Genomic DNA, 16,423 nt, shown 5'->3' with positions numbered 1-16,423 from the left:
TTTATCAACATTTCAAACATTCTCATTACTGATAATTCCTTAAACCATCATGAGTTTCCACATGCACAGATTTTGAATTATTTACACTGCAACACAGTGCAGTAAATCTCGTGCAGAAAATGTTAGGACAAATATCCTACAGTTAGGGCAGCCAGAGTCCAACATTCTGGCACTACCTGTTTCATCACTTTATCCAGTATTTTCTTGTCTACTGTTGGTACTACATTTTTAAGGTACTCCATGATCTCCTCAAAGCTGTCACATGCCAAAAGTCCATCCTTGTGTTCCCCCAGCAGAGCTAGCGCCACTCGGAACACAACTTCTGCGTTCTCTAGAAACAACAGATCTGAGGGAAAAGAAAGTACATTACTTGAAGCTTCATATAAAGTGGTACTCCAGATTATTCAAATGAACAGATTTGGTAAGTGAATTCCAGTGTGGACTTCAACATAAAATTTGTTTAACATCCATTCAGCCAAAGTACAGATTAACCATTCTAATCTGAGAGGTCATGAATTACAATCTCAGGCCAGAGGTCAGTTTATGTTGCTAATCTTCATGGTATTCCTCGCCATCTACAGGTAAATAAAGGAATGCCTCCTTAATTCATTAACATCCTATTTATTTATATTTTATTTAATAATGCTTTCAGTAGCTCAGTAGCATCAAATGAGAGGATGATGGTGAATAATGAGTGGAAAAGGAAGTGGTCATGGCTTAATTTAAGGTATCATCCTGGCATCTGCCTGTAGGGACCAAGGAAAAGAACAAAAAACCTCAGTCTGGACAACCAAACCCAAAGCCAAGATTTGAACCTGGGATCTCCCAAATATGAAGCAGGAGTGCTAACCACTCAACTATGATGTTTGGTAATCATCCTATAATTTGACAATGCAGAACCCATGCAGTTTATAAAAATAATTCAACACACAAGCAAGATATAAAACGCTGATTATATGCAGTGCATGAGAAAGAATTTGGGGGCATTTACATGGTTTATTACAGGATTATATCTGAGAATTTTGTCGAGGATCTGCTCAGTGAAAAAGTGGAGGTACTTCGGCTTGTCACGAATTTCACAACCACAGAACTGAACAGATTCACATATATGGCCAAAGCACCGAGGATAAGGTTCAGAAAACAGATGGTTGCATGTGCAATGTAAAAATATTTCAGCTTTTAACGCCAATCTCGCCTTACTCAAAGAATCAGTTTGCAAGTCACAATTATGACTGTATTAACCACTGGATATGGAGTGGAGGAAATTTATTAACTCAATCTAAATTAGTTTTAAAGTTCAGCTTTGATTTAGCTTAATTTGCTGATAATTGTGAATAACCAGAGCTGTCATGTTAAATTTAAATTAGGATATAATAATGAGTTTTTGTGATGACAGTGATGGGTTCTATAACAGGGAATAACCAGCCATAAGATGCTTATGAAGATCCTTTAAGAATGAGTTTAAGCAAGAGTCTTTGTTTTATGCACAGACACTACAGAACACAAGACACCTACCAAAAACCCTGGTAACAAAGCCAAGTGGGAACTGTGAGGCAAACAGAGTCAGTATCCATGGAGCTGCATACAGGGTGGGGGCCACTTCATGTTTGTCAAAGTGGACATACAGTTCAAGGTGCTGGTCATGTAGGAGACGTGACAGCTGGTACAACTGCACCTGCAGTGCTGCCATGTCAGGGAGGTACTGACGTCGTAAACCTCGTCGGAACATCAGATGACGAAGCAAGAAGAAGGCCGATTCTTCAGACATCTGCAATAAGGGAGAAAAATTTTGAAATTCATAGATATATTTATACAAAACTGCATAGAAAATACAGTGACATTACTTCCAAGCATTCTGTTAATCAGTGAATATTTCAGGTGGGAGAGTTGGATGTTCGTCTGCAGAGATTTGGACTACTGGCAGAACTGACAAATCTAAAGCCTAAAACCATTAAAGAAATTCACACTGATTAAAGTAGATGTATACAAATGTCCTTTGTTGTAATGCATACATTACTGGCTCCTCCATATAATGTTTACGTTGACATATTGACGTTCTTCTAGGAAAACTTCCATTTGTATATTTCCACTTCTTCGATATTATGAAATTTTTAGGTGTGATCTTTTTGTTTTAGTGTTCCCCATAAATTAAACTCACATAAGCTGAGGTCAGGGGAGCAAGCTATCTATAAACCACTACCAATAATTCTGTGCCTACACACCACTGGTTAACCCTTTGAAGACACTCTGGGTGTAGCTTTGTGTGTGTTAAGATTTCTGTCTTCTGGGTTGTTGCGATGAATCGCCCTGATGATGGAGGCAGTATGACCTCTGAAACGTTGGTAAACATCTACCAGACTACACAGCACAACAACCCAGAAGACAGAAATCTTCATACTCATCGCCCTGATGACGGAGGCAGTAAGACCTCTGAAACGTTGGTTAACATCGACCAGACTACACGGCGCAACAACCCAGAAGACAGAAATCTTCATACTCATCGCCCTGATGACGGAGGCAGTATGACCTCCGAAACATTGGTAAACATCGACCAGACTACACAGCGCAACAACCCAGAAGACAGATATCTTCATACTCATCGCCCTGATGACGGAGGCAGTATGACCTCTGAAACGTTGGTAAACATCGACCAGACTACACAGCGCAACAACCCAGAAGACAGATATCTTCATACTCATCGCCCTGATGACGGAGGCAGTATGACCTCAGAAACGTCAGTTAACATCGACCAGACTACACAGCGCAACAACCCAGAAGACAGAAATCTTCATACTCATCGCTGTGAAAACCTCAAATCTTACATTATATGTGTTAGTATTGGGAAGGATTTAAAAGGACAGCCATAACCTAAATAGATGTATTTGATTTTTCTCCTTGCTTTCCTTCTTTATTAAAGTGTCCATATTTTTATAAGCCACTGAAATATGCATAGCAACAAAAACATTTTCATGATTTATGAACATTGTAGTCATTTATGTAAGTGCATTATTAGGTATGTATATTTTATACTTTTAAAATTAAGAGGGAATTAACGAAAGAAAATGCACAGAATTTATTAATATCAATGTATTTAACAAGAGGAAATATGTCTCAGCTCCTTAAGATGGCAATGCTGTCTTATATCTTTCCCAAAGTGTGACACAGTATACCACTGTAATCTATCATGTATTTTGGCTCCCTATAGTCAATGCATCTTGCGACATGAACTACGAGTCAAACCATGTGTTTTTCACTTAGTGTTTAGAATATCAGCTCTGCCATTTAAACATGGTCACACCATCCATACAAAGCCCTTACACTTCCAATGAAAGTTTCATTAAAGAAGTTTGAATAATAAAATGATGGCTGTCTTCTGGGTTACATTCATTAGATGTTCATGGTGTCACAAATTTTTGTGTCTTCACTGCAGCTACGATGAGTACCACCCATAATCCTGGGACTTGTGAGACTTGATGGTAGACTGTTGAAAATTTTGATCCCTGCATAATATGCACTCTTCTGAAAGCTTGAGAGGTTGGCAAATTCTTATTCTATGTGTTGACACTGTGCATAACATAATTAATTTGAAACTGCTCTTGGTTATTTACAATAAAGTACATGAACAAAAATATGTATTCACGTGGAAGAGCTAAGATCTCCAACCCTTTAAAGAGACTTTAGATGAATTTACAGGTTTGACATCAGCCATGAATATAACAATTGGTCTTTTGTAAAGTGAATATCTTTTTGCTGTTTGATGAATTTCCCCCTAAAATTATTCCATACTTCATGACAGCGTAAAAATAGGCAAAATATTCTGATCTGAGTGTGTCAGTTTTGCTGGCATGAAACGTAAATCTAACTGCATATTTCTCCGCTTAACTTAGGTATCAGGTTATCAATGTAATTTGTCAAATTCAAGTGAATATCAATTTGTAAATCCAGGAACTTCATATTTATAGACTCTTTCTTGCATGTATTTTCCAATATAACCAATACTTAAATATATACTTTGGTGAGTTATCAGTTATAAATGTTATAACATTTGTTTCACATAGATTTAGGGCCAGCATATTAGCAGCAAACCATTTATTATGAGAGAGGAATATGTTTGATGTTGCACAAAAGTCTTTAAAATCTTTACTAGAAATGATGACACTTGTGTCATCAGCAAACATTTACAGTATTTATTATTGGTGGAAGGTCATTTATGTTTATTACGAAAAGCAAGGGCCTTAGAATTTCCTATTGGGGAACTCCATGTTTACTGTTCCCCAGTTTGAGAAAAAATTCTGACTGTATTTAGGTTATTTTATTTTATTTGTTTTTTATCTGTTAGAGAGGATCTGAACCATTTTGAAGCTATTCCTTGAATGCCATAAAAATGTAAATGCCTCGAGAATTTAAGCATAGGTCATGTGTTGTGTGGTCATCTCTCACAAAAGAAGTTGCGTCATTGACAACAATGTGAGCCATATTATGCCGCATCAGAGTCTGATCGAGCCAAAGATTCAGTCTCCTAACCCCCCTGTTCATCCATGGCTTGAAGATGTTGACATTTGTGTTGGTTGTCCTCTTGGGAGAAGCTGACATTCTTTTCTACAGAGTAATAGCAATTTCTATCCAGGCTGTTACCTGGCCCTCACTCCCTCTATAACAACATGATCTTGCTTGGTAAGGCCTTTACCAAGCTTTCCCAGGTCCTCAACGACATTTGCAGGATGTAAATTTGGCTTACAACATTTTTCCACGCCATAATGTCTGCTTTAGGATGTAGAGGGGTTGGTTTTGGGAGTCTATAAGTGATATGGTTGAACAATATCTTTTCTCTGGGATGCTACAGGTGCTGGGTCCTTTTTAAATATTAAATTGAATATTATGCTGTATCTTGCGTAAGTTAGGTAAGTGACAGGTAACACATTTTGATCCTACGAAGAATGGCTTAAAGATATAAGAGAATGGCAAAGACACTAAAACAAAAGCCTGAGTTAAATGAAAATTAACACTTTTGGATCTTATGTAAAATTGCTTAAAAATATATGAAAATGGTACTGGCAGTAAAACAAAAACTCAAATTAATTGAGAAAGCTGAAAACTAAGAATCAGCAACAAAGTTAAACAAATATTATGAGACGGATACCGAGTGATTACATCCGTGAAACAATGCTACTTGGCTGACATTCTCAGAACTCTCGCCAATGAAGATGACAACATAATACAAATACAGAATAAAATTATGTATTTGATTCTACATGTGGCATTTCTTGTGCGTGGTCCTTCATGAGTCCAGTAACAATGGTTTGATCATGGAGAAACTTGTTCGATATCTAGAAGAAGATGATTTTCAGAGTTTTCCTAATGAACAAATCTGGAAGTCCAGATTTCTTGACACAGTGTGTCCTATAAGAAGTTTTGAAAACGCTGATGAAGGTAACGATTAATAATGGCTACAAAGTGAAGCATGTGAACTGGGCTTCCAGCACATATCAGACACAGACATTGTCAATGCTGCCACAGAATAAAAGGGATAAGAGGAAAATGTAGTATGTACACCAGTCACAACATGGCAATACCATGTGTTGACAAGTTACTAGACTAAATAGGTCAGAGAGGGTTTGAGTACAGTGACATTACAGCCACCAGGAAAATTTATACTGCCATGAGGAGGAGTCTTAATGGTTCATAGAAACACATGACCATTACAAAGTGTTTCCCAAAATGAACATCAGTTGTGTAAGAATAAAATTAATTTGTGAAGTTTCTTGAATACACCAAACAAAATATTTCAGATTATCCACGTTTTTTTAACTATTCATGTATTTTATCCTTTTCATTATCCTGGATAATCATGACTTTACTGTATTATTTGTTGAACACAGTGTTAATTTCTTGCTTTCAAATTCTGAAGCTGTTTGTTTTTATAGGAACTTTAGTAAAGTACTGCATTTATGCTGTTCACCTATTTAAATGTTCCCAGCATGCACATTAAGAATCCTATTAATGTTAATTGAATAAAAATTTACTTGGATATTATCCATCGTCTAGTAATAAAACGTAAAACGACGTTTCGGAGATGGGGCTCTATCTCCGTCTTCAGGTTCCTACTCAGTTGGGCCCACTAGATACAGCTAATCCCTATCTCCGGACAAATTAAAAAGTGAAAGTCCCAGAATAAAAAGGCATAACCACACCTTCCATCCGTGGGACGTAAAAGAATAGATAGTAGAAAACAAAATTCATAAACACGATAAAGCCAAAAAAACAAAAACTCACAAAAGGTGGGAATAAATACACATGAATATTAATTCGAAACTCGATGCCCACCTTGGATTTCTTGAGAGATGTGGGCCCAACTGAGTAGGAACCTGAAGACGGAGATAGAGCCCCATCTCCGAAACGTCGTTTTACGTTTTATTACTAGACGATGGATAATATCCAAGTAAATTTTTATTCAATTGACTCTTCACCATCGTCAAGAAGTTTTAGATTTTATATACCTATTAATGTTATTCAACACCAAAGCCCTAGAAGGGGCTAGTTTTGAACAGCCCTCAACCAGTCCCATTATTACTGGCTTTTCATTGTCAGGACACCGCAGCTACAATTATCCATTCCAGCACCAAGTATACATATCTCAGTCTCCGAAAATAAAGTGGGATTAGCTCCAGCAACCAATGAGAATGCACTGCCCCTGTTTAAAACATTTAAGCAAAGTAAAAGTAAAGCTGTTCCGCCACACGCCATGTAGGTCGTTTGGGGGGGGGAGAGGAGGTACAGCTCCTACTCATTCTTGACCTCGGCACTAGCTAGCTGGGGGGGTGAGCGGTCAGCATAACGCCCCAGCCGCCCTTTACCCCCGGCAAAGGACCCCAGTACCCATTGGATAGGAGACTGGGTGAGCCCCAGAGCTGGTCTGGACGCAGAGGCTACAGGAAAAATCCTCTGCCCCTATCGAGGATAGAACCCGTAGCTAGTCACTATACTGACTCAGCTATCCCGACTCATGTTCAAAACATTTACAACAGTTAATAATCAATTAAGTTCAGGCATCCTTGTGCTCATACATCAGCCACTATCATAATCACTCCATCTGGCATGGAAGACGTGTACTACCGTGATTTTGGTTGTACTAATGCCAAGATTTCTGGCCTGAATTTAACCTCTCATTTAAATGACTCTCCATATACACAGAAATATGCCAATGGGGCTTTCACTACATATCCTGTGTAATAAAATGTTCTCACAATGTCCATGGGTCAGCATCAGAAGAGATGTAAATATCTCATGCATCAAAAGACCTGAATAGGTCAAATCATTGTTCAATATTAATAACTAGCCCAGTTGAATAGGCTAAATCTCATAAAATTTTATGTAATCAAATTATGTCTTTTTGTGGAAAAAAACACATTGAAAATTGCATAGAACAGATATACTTGTATGTCCTGTATCACAAACCAGTCATGACTTAAGTCACTCACGTGTAAGAGCAGTACTCCAGCTACAAAGCTCAGTCCCTGGCAGTACCCAACCTCAGGATCCAGTAGCGAGTACGCCTTCAGCAGGTTGAAGAGAGCTAGTTGTCCAGGTCCCAGTGGAGATGAGAAGTACGTGTGGTTGGGAAAAGTACGACCTGCACAGCATTACATGACATAATTACATAATTCTATGTAAAACCATAACAACTCAGTAATTGAAATAACAGGTTATATCTAGATTTTGGTTCCTAATAGGGGCACAATGAACAAATTCAGGAGAATAAGGGGTAGGGCGTGTTTCATAAAGCATCTCCTACTATAATGCAAACCTCATCTCTACATGGTGCACCTCAGTCAAAAATTATGCTGCAGTGACAAAGTCATTGAAGCATAAGAATTATATCTAGTGCATAGGAAACTCAACTACCATACTTTAGGTCCAGTTAGGGCTACCGCACACGTAAGACAAACAGTCAGACGACTGTTTCGACGTTCGCACAAAGCCCTTAAGAACATATAGAGATGCGCACACTGTTACGACACGACTGGCAGTCGGTTACCTCTACCGACAACCCCGGACTTTTCTGTCTACCAACTGTCGTTGGCCCTTCGAATTATATGAAAGCGCGCAGACGAACGACTTTTCAGTCGTTCTGCCTTTCATTTCGTGAGAGCATTTGCAGACAGTAGACGATTGTCAAACATGGATTTTGTTGAAACTGCTATAGTACGTGCACTTGTGATACGCCTCAATAAAAGGAGGAAAAGGAATTACTGGGTGCATCCATTACACAGTGAGAGACTGTTCAAAGGAAAATTCCATACTATGTACGAAACATTACAGAATTATCTTGCAAAATTCTTTTCATATTTTCGCATGAGTACACAAAGTTTTGATGAACTTCTATTATTGCTGAGACCGAGTATAACCTATCAAGATACGGATATGCGTCTCGCTATTTCACCTAAAGAAAGACTGGCACGACTGAACAAATCTCTTGCCAAAGTACTTTTTTAACATTGATGTTTGCATAATCTTTCAATTTCTTGTCATAAAGAGCAGGGCGTCTTTCTACCTCTTCAATTAATTGTTCGATATTCTCTTCTTGCAACATTCTTGACTTCTGTACTCGGCGAGCATAGAGCGAAGAATGTGGAACAAAAGAGAGCAAAAGAACGACTGTTTAGTCGTACGTGTACGCATGCTCATGGACTGAACTGTCGTGTCGTTTATGTGTCGTATGCTTCAGCCGACGACAGAACAGTCAACCGACAGTTAAGTCTTACGTGTGCACTGGCCCTTAAAGTTTAGTTTTAAATTTTGGATTTCAATAGGTCAACAGCTGAAAATTACCAACACAGTTTAGTTGACTATGAATCCATTAATGAAACATTATCACTGCTCAGTCAGAGACTTGAGGTGAGTAATGAAAGGGCAATGGCTACAAATGAGGCCCATATGAGCCTGGATGAAGTACAAACTGTCTCACCTAAGTCTATAAGGATGGCATGCTGATGGGAGGTGAGTTGTCGTAGCAGGTTATCGTACGGGACGTGATAGTTAGGGAACTTGCTTGTATCTATTGGAGCAACTTTCAGACAGTACTGCTCTGCCAGGAAGTGCCAAACATCCCCACGTTTGCTGCGTGGAACTCCTGCAAAAATATCAACAATCTTGTGAAATTAAACACTTTAGTAAGAAAGCCCCTAACAAATTTATTATGCAGAGGTGATACAAAGAGTGATTATGAATTATCTTTGCACTTTTAAACATTTTATTCTAAAAAAAATCGTACGCTCAATAATAACATTTTCAGGATGTAGACCTTAAGTATGAACTGTATGTTGTGGTTTCATGAAATCCTATCAATGAAGGCAATGCAGAGATGGTTTCGAAGAGAGTCTGGGCTAAACTCACCTGCCGAACCATCCACTTATGCTTCATACAAGCCTGTTTCTAAAATAACTGTGAACAGAATGTGAAATGCATTCATATATTGCCCATGGTAACACATTTCATTTTCATTGTAGTGTGACAATTTCTGAACAGCTGTTTGCCCCTAGGTCCCTGCAATTTTTTTTTTGTGGGAAGGGGGGGTGTTCGACAGACTGTCTACCCCTACACCAATAATTCAAAACCAAAATGACCTCAAAATTCACATCTGAGATGATGATGTATGTGCAAATGTGCAATGTTTGGAATGAGAATGACAATCATTTTGACACAAGTAGAATCACCAGCTGGGCTCAAATTGAAATTAGGTAACTGACCTCAAAACTCAAGAGTTTTTATTCATGCTCTACAAATTTCATTATTGTGCATAGCTTACCTTTTTAAAAACATTTTTAAAAGTGAAAAGAATATTTATAATCATCTTGTATTGTGAAATAAGGTGATTACGAATGGTATGTTACATGAAAGAATTGGTCATGGCTTATTTTAAAACACCAATGTGATGTCTCCTTCAACAGTACAAGAAAAAACACTAAAAATAACAGGCTGGTATTGAAACCAGTAACTCCTCAAATACAAAGCAGCAGTATTAAGAAATACAACACAATATAATGTTAAGTCTTATTATTATTATTTAGTGTTCTGTCTGACGACAGGTCCATATGAACAGGATCCTTCCATCCTTTTCTCGGACTGGGACCTGTTCATATACGTTCTTGGCAGATGATCCAGAAGTGGTTTGCCATTGCCTTCTTCTGTGTGTGAATGGAGTAATTGTTGGGATGCCACGGAGGAAAACTCCGTGTTGCCTAGACCACGGCCTTGCCCAACACAAGTTATAAATTCGGGCACCGCCGGGAGTCGAACCCGAGACCCCAGGATTACAAGGCCAGCGTTCTAACCGCTAGACCACCTCATCTTATTATTATTTAGTGTTCTGTCTGACGACAGTTCCATATGAACAGGATCCTTCCATCCTTTTCTCGGACTGGGACCTGTTCATATACGTTCTTGGCAGATGATCCAGAAGTGGTTTGCCATTGCCTTCTTCTGTGTGTGAATGGAGTAATTGTTGGGATGCCACGGAGAAACCGGGGAAGCCCCCGGAGGAAAACTCTGTGTTGTCTAGACCACGGCCTTGCCCAACACAAGTTATAAATTTGGGCACCGCCGAGAATAGAACCCGAGACCCCAGGATTACAAGGCCAGCGTTCTAACCGCTAGTCCACCGTGGCTATTAAGTCTACAGATGCTTAAGTATAAAAGATGCAATTTGGCTTTATTAATGTACTTTACCAAATGCCACATATTTGCCAGTGAAGTTCCCTCTCTGTTCATAGTTATGTAAGGGGTAGGATAACAATCCTTCCCAACCCTCTTCAAATGAGTATAACACCAGATTTAACTTTATTATTTCTGAGATTAAATTATTTTAATCCTGTCACTGAACTATTTCTCCATTATCTGCTATTATCTCATGTCTCACCTTGCCTGATGGCTTGGAGCAGCATTTTGGAGTCACACTGAGTTGAGACGCGACTCTCCTTGCTCACCAAGAGATCCCACACCTCCATTACTTCTCGCACACATGAACCTATCTCATCATATTCCAACTTGATGCGCTTCACTGTCGCTTCCTCCTGTCGGGCTGCCAAAACAATGGGTTACTTTACAGTGTCTGATGATGTAACCAATCCTGTGGTTGTTAATTATTATTCGTAATTCAATAAAATACAAAATTAGTAAACTACAGCACAGCTCTGATTATCTGGGGCCCAAATTTATCCATGGTCTCAGACTGCGTAATTACATTTTTCTTATCTTCACTTTACTTCATGGGAAATGAAAATGACTTTGATTACGATGACCTTTTTACAAATTTGCGAGTATATAAAAAAAGGCCAACAGAAATATCAAAACAAAATCTATGGACTTTTTTACAAAATGACTTCAAAAAAGAATGTTTAGTATGTTTTGAAATAGGAATATGTATGTTAATATGTACAAACTTGTGAAAGTTCCTATTTTGCTTACACGGATGATGATGATAATGCTAATTAAATATAATCTGCATTAACTGTGTTTTAGATTATCTGGGCCCTTGCCTACCACAACTACCATGAACAATCAGCGCTCTACTCTAATTTCAATATCAACATAATAATTGCACATTTATTCTAACTTAAAAATATACTGTGCAAAGAAAAAATGTTATTTCTTGGCCTCGTACTGGAACATAACAGGATAAAATGGTAGAATTTTTGTTAGCAGTATTAAACCTCTAGGTTCTGCTACCTGAGAGTGAACGCATTAAATACGGACTTCATTGGATTCCGGACGTAGTGGGAGCACTTCCTAATCACTAGGTCCTATTATCAGAGTTTAAATTTGTTTATTTGTTGTTAGAGGTGGATTGGATTGAGGACAGATTCTAAAATCATATTTAGTGTTACCTTTCGATTCTAATACAGTAGGGCACCGCTTATACGGCGGGTTAGGGACCAGACCCCCGCCGTAAAGCGAAAATCGCCAAAAAGCGGATCTTTGCCTTATTTCACTTGCAAATGCATATCAAAGCCTAATAAGATGTTACACTATCATATAGTAAGTGCACAATAGCGCTAGGCCTAAGAAAACGATATGAAAGTTAAATGAATGTCAGTAATACACACATTGTCCTCAGCTTATAGTGATTGGTGAATATAAATTTGAAAACTGATATGCTTATAGTAGGAAGGATGAAGGAGATGGCACATCTTCATCATGTGACTCTTCAACGAATCCTATTCGTTTTGGTGATGGTTCGGAAGCCATAGACATGCCTTGTTCACGAAGTTTAATCATCTCTAACTTGGCATTTAAAGTAAGAGGCTTACGACTCCTCTTTTTATCGCTACTACCCTTAGATGCCATTGTAATTACACTGTAGTAACACAAAAATATTACATAAATATACAGGTTGTAATAACTGGAAAATTGCCAGAAATACAGAGAGACGCGGAGCGCACAAAAGCTGTAAACAGACTGAATCAGCGACGAGAAAATGGTGCCGGACGCACTTCTCTGACTCAGCTGTTGAGCGCCGTATTAGCGGATCGCCATAAAGCGGAGCGCCGAAAAGCGGGGCCCTACTGTACCAGAGAGTTTGGTGTTCAGAAGAAGAAATTAGATTAATCAATAGCTGTTTCTTTGTGTATGCTGGTATACCTTCATATTCACAAAGGTTATTAGATCATTGCAAATAAGGTTATAAACTCTGATAAACAAAAACTATATATTACTTTCCACTTTTCACAACTTTTACACTTACACTGCTAACATTACTTATCTTTCTTTATAAAAGCACGAGTGTGTGGAAGACACGAAAAAAAATTATGGAAACAAATGCCTGCAAACCAAAATTTCAGAATAACAAAAATAATGTTCATCTCCTGCAAAAGAATTGAAAAATATTTTATAATAATGAATAATGATATAATAAAATATCAGTGTAATGCAGCCAGACCCCATTGCTGTTTGAAAATGTGTTAAAATGTCCAAGTAGCAACAACGACAAATGACATTACAGGATTAGAAACACTGCTGTTTATTTTAAATAGTATGTAAAATATGAACCAGATGTCACAAGCATACAAATCTCTGTACATACCATAATCTGGACATCAATACAAGATTAAAATAGTCTGATGACAATTTTTACACATTGCAAAACAGATTTCCACATCTAATTTTGAAACACAAACCAATAGGAAGAAGAAATAAAGGACGCCCTTTAAAGAATTCCTGGATGATTGAGGCCAGAATGGGTCATTAGGCCCATACTCCTTGATAGTTTGATGGTGATGAAAATATTTTTAATTTTCCTTGTAGCAAATGCACAATATGGTGCAAAATAAATTGACAAGTGATGATATTGTGCCAATTCTGAATTGTGCATGTCAAAATATTTCAGAAGTAGAATCTGGTTATACTCGAAATGAAATTGGTGATAATCATGAATTTGATCACAAAAGTGACTCATCAGACAGATAAAAAAGTGACGAGCAAGCAGAATCAGTTGTCACAGCAAGATGTGATATGAAACAGCAAATGAAAATATCTGATTCCTCTCCCCAAATGGCATGATGTTCATAACAAACATCACCAAAATATTTTGTGTATATGCATGTGTGCAAAGAATGCATAATAACCTTTATTACAGGGGATTTGAACTCCCATCATGTGGGGCTGTAAGCTGGATTTTAACTTTAGCGTGAAATAGTTTACCACTATGCTACTGCAACACATGACCAGCTAGACCGATCATAAAACTTGATGCACAGATGATAAAAGATAATATACATAATCATGTAAATGCTAGATCACTCTTGTTTATGTTGGGATTGCAGAATGAATGATTGAGAATATAATTACAAACACACAATGTGCCACTTCATCCATCCATCCAATGGCTCTACAGCCCATATTGGGCCTTGGCCTCCTCGTGCCACTTATATGGCAAAATGCATTGATGTCTGTAGAAACAATTAATCTGAAGTTATATTAATAATATGTTTATATTGCCTTACACCATCATTAAATTTCATTATTATAAATATAATTTGTCAGTTCATAATAATTTGTTTTACCAAGATTTTACTGTACAACACATTGGTTAGATTCTGAGCAGTGTTCAAAGTTTAAAAAAATAAATAAAGCATCACAATAAATTTTTCAAATAATGTTGATGATAATGCAGCGTGTTTCAAAAGTAGCTTTACAACTTGAGGGTGAGATATTGGTGAACTGATAGGAGAAACATATAATTTCAGAACATAGAAATGTAGTCAAACACTTCAAGTTTTATGTCCATCACATTTTTATGGTTCAATGTGACTTCCATTTGTTATGCGGCAGACATCCCATATATAGTCAATATCTTGCCACACGCGGTGTAGCATCTCTGGTGTCACTTCACCAACTGCTGCGGTAATTCGAGTTCGGAGTTCGGCCACATTTGCAGGTAAGGGTGGCACGTACACTCGATCTTTAACAAATCCCCACAAGAAAAAATCTAAAGTTGTTGGATCCAGGGAACAAGGTGGCCATGCTATTGGTGCGGCCTGACCAATCCACCGACCTGGGAAACGGTTGTTGAGGTACTCGCGCACTTCTCCGAGGTAATGAGGGGGTGCACCGTCTTGCTGGAAGTGAATGCGTCCTTCCTGGTCATCTTCGTCAAGTTGAGGAATGAAGAACTATTGGAGCATGTCCAGATACACAATGCCGGTAATAGTCTTCTCCATGAAAAAGAAGGGGCCGTACACTTTATCTTTGCTGAGGGCGCAAAACACATTAACTTTTTGACTGTCACGAACATGTTCCAGGAAGGCACGTGGATTTTCACTACCCCAAATCCTGCAGTTGTGGGTGTTGACCTTACCAGTGACATGGAACGTGCTTTAGTCACTGAAAATTACTGAATCCAGAAATCCTTCGTCGTCTTCAACCCGCCGCAACATTTCCGTACTACAGTTTTTGTGCGTGAAACTTGATGTGTTTGGCTAAATTTGTGCATTTAAAAATATTGCACATGTCCTTTAAATAAATTTATATTCTCCTGAGAAGTTGTAAAGCTACTTTTGAAACACGGTGTATACTGCATGAAGCTCAATTACAAACAGGTAGAAGAACAAATTTGTGAATATTGACAGCTGACCACATTTCCTGTTTCCTTTGTGACTGTTTATTATACAGTTCTGTTCTAAAACAAGCATTATAATATTTCTGACAGATACCTCGCAGCCTCGCATTCTCCTTCTCCATCCGTATAAGTAGCAGTTGCTGGTTGATAGCTTTTTTCCACAGAGCACGCAGTTCTTCTCTGTCTCGCTTCAGCGGGTGTTGCTTTATACTGATTAACCCCAGGCCCCTCTCTGCTTGAACACAACAAACGGATGAGAGAATCACAACAGATAATCACAGAGCCTCTTAGTCTAATAACGCTACTATATTTACATTTTCGGGGCGTGATGCTGACGAGAGAAAGAAAGAGTAGGAGCTATATGGCGTGTAGTGGGATGGCTTTACTTTACTGTATTATATTTATATTTATTCAATTTAACCATTGCATCTGTAGTGAAGGAAATGTCTAATTTCAGGAGACTGAATCATTTTAAGCCTCATACAGTACTCCACTACTAGCAACAACTTGTCAATAAATAAGAGAACAAAATCACTTGTTGAAACTGATAACAAATCTGTCTGGTCCTGACAAAATCCAGCAGTTAATCTTCACTAAAAGTTATGAAGCAAATTATACTTTAAGCCATAAAAATTTGCCAGTGCTGATTCCAAACGAAAGTAAACTAAAGTTTACCAGACAGGTTCTTGTTAGGCGTCACCACCCGATTGAAGATGGCTTGGCGCCATGATCCAGATTGCCTTGCCACATCCTGATTCAGCTCCTGTGTTGGTGATGTCTTTGAGGTGTGGCCAACTTTCAGGAATCTGTTCACAAAATCAATGTTTTGTTACAATGCTTTGTGTAAAAGTAATCTGGAGAAATTACAGTTTTCAGTTGAATACACGATGAAAATTCTTTCCTATCTCCCATGTTTCAGCTTGTTAAATACTGCAAAACATTTGAAGGTATAACAGAATTTAAAACCTTAAACATGTGTCTGTCTCTAAAATGTTAAACTACTACTCTAAATTTATGTGGGTGATTGCTCTCGAAATAACACTGTTATTCAATTCCTGAATCAACAAATCAGACACATTGACAAGCTTATTTTCAGACAGTGTACACCCACAATCTTATTACCTAGATATTTCACATTATTTTACATTCATTTATTATTTAATTTTTCAACACTATTAGCAAAATATTTCAACAGACGTGATCTATTTTGTTTTTGTATGATATTCTGGGGGTATAGTTGGACCACCTTGCTTCCAGGTGATGTAAATACGGGGGCCTGGTCTTCCAGGTTGGGCGTAAGGCTAACACCCC

General features: G+C 38.1%; 1 protein-coding gene and 1 long non-coding RNA gene across 8 annotated transcripts in view; one reads left to right on the top strand and one right to left on the bottom strand.

Annotated features, from left to right (window-relative positions):
* Positions 1 to 16,423, bottom strand: part of LOC110838095 (TBC1 domain family member 4-like) — a 206,942-nt gene that overhangs the window by 4,460 nt on the left and 186,059 nt on the right. For all 7 annotated transcript variants that reach the window (XM_087345284.1, XM_087345283.1, XM_087345285.1 and 4 more), the window contains 7 exons: positions 15,788 to 15,918; positions 15,207 to 15,344; positions 10,916 to 11,077; positions 8,966 to 9,130; positions 7,479 to 7,630; positions 1,516 to 1,768; positions 177 to 346 (listed from right to left, as the gene is read on the bottom strand). In XM_087345284.1, coding sequence (XP_087201410.1) covers positions 177 to 346; positions 1,516 to 1,768; positions 7,479 to 7,630; positions 8,966 to 9,130; positions 10,916 to 11,077; positions 15,207 to 15,344; positions 15,788 to 15,918 — 1,171 coding nt within the window. The remainder of the gene's footprint in view (positions 1 to 176; positions 347 to 1,515; positions 1,769 to 7,478; positions 7,631 to 8,965; positions 9,131 to 10,915; positions 11,078 to 15,206; positions 15,345 to 15,787; positions 15,919 to 16,423) is intronic.
* Positions 346 to 5,954, top strand: LOC147874548 (uncharacterized). The gene is made up of 2 exons (XR_015534219.1): positions 346 to 869; positions 1,491 to 5,954. It is a non-coding gene; the product is annotated as an uncharacterized LOC147874548 (long non-coding RNA).

This window comes from Zootermopsis nevadensis, unplaced genomic scaffold (assembly GCF_977971745.1).
Source record: "Zootermopsis nevadensis isolate Lab colony 2312 unplaced genomic scaffold, Znev_1.0 Znev_ptg000008l, whole genome shotgun sequence".
NCBI lineage: Eukaryota > Metazoa > Arthropoda > Insecta > Blattodea > Termopsidae > Zootermopsis > Zootermopsis nevadensis.
This window is presented reverse-complemented; position numbering and strand designations above follow the sequence as displayed.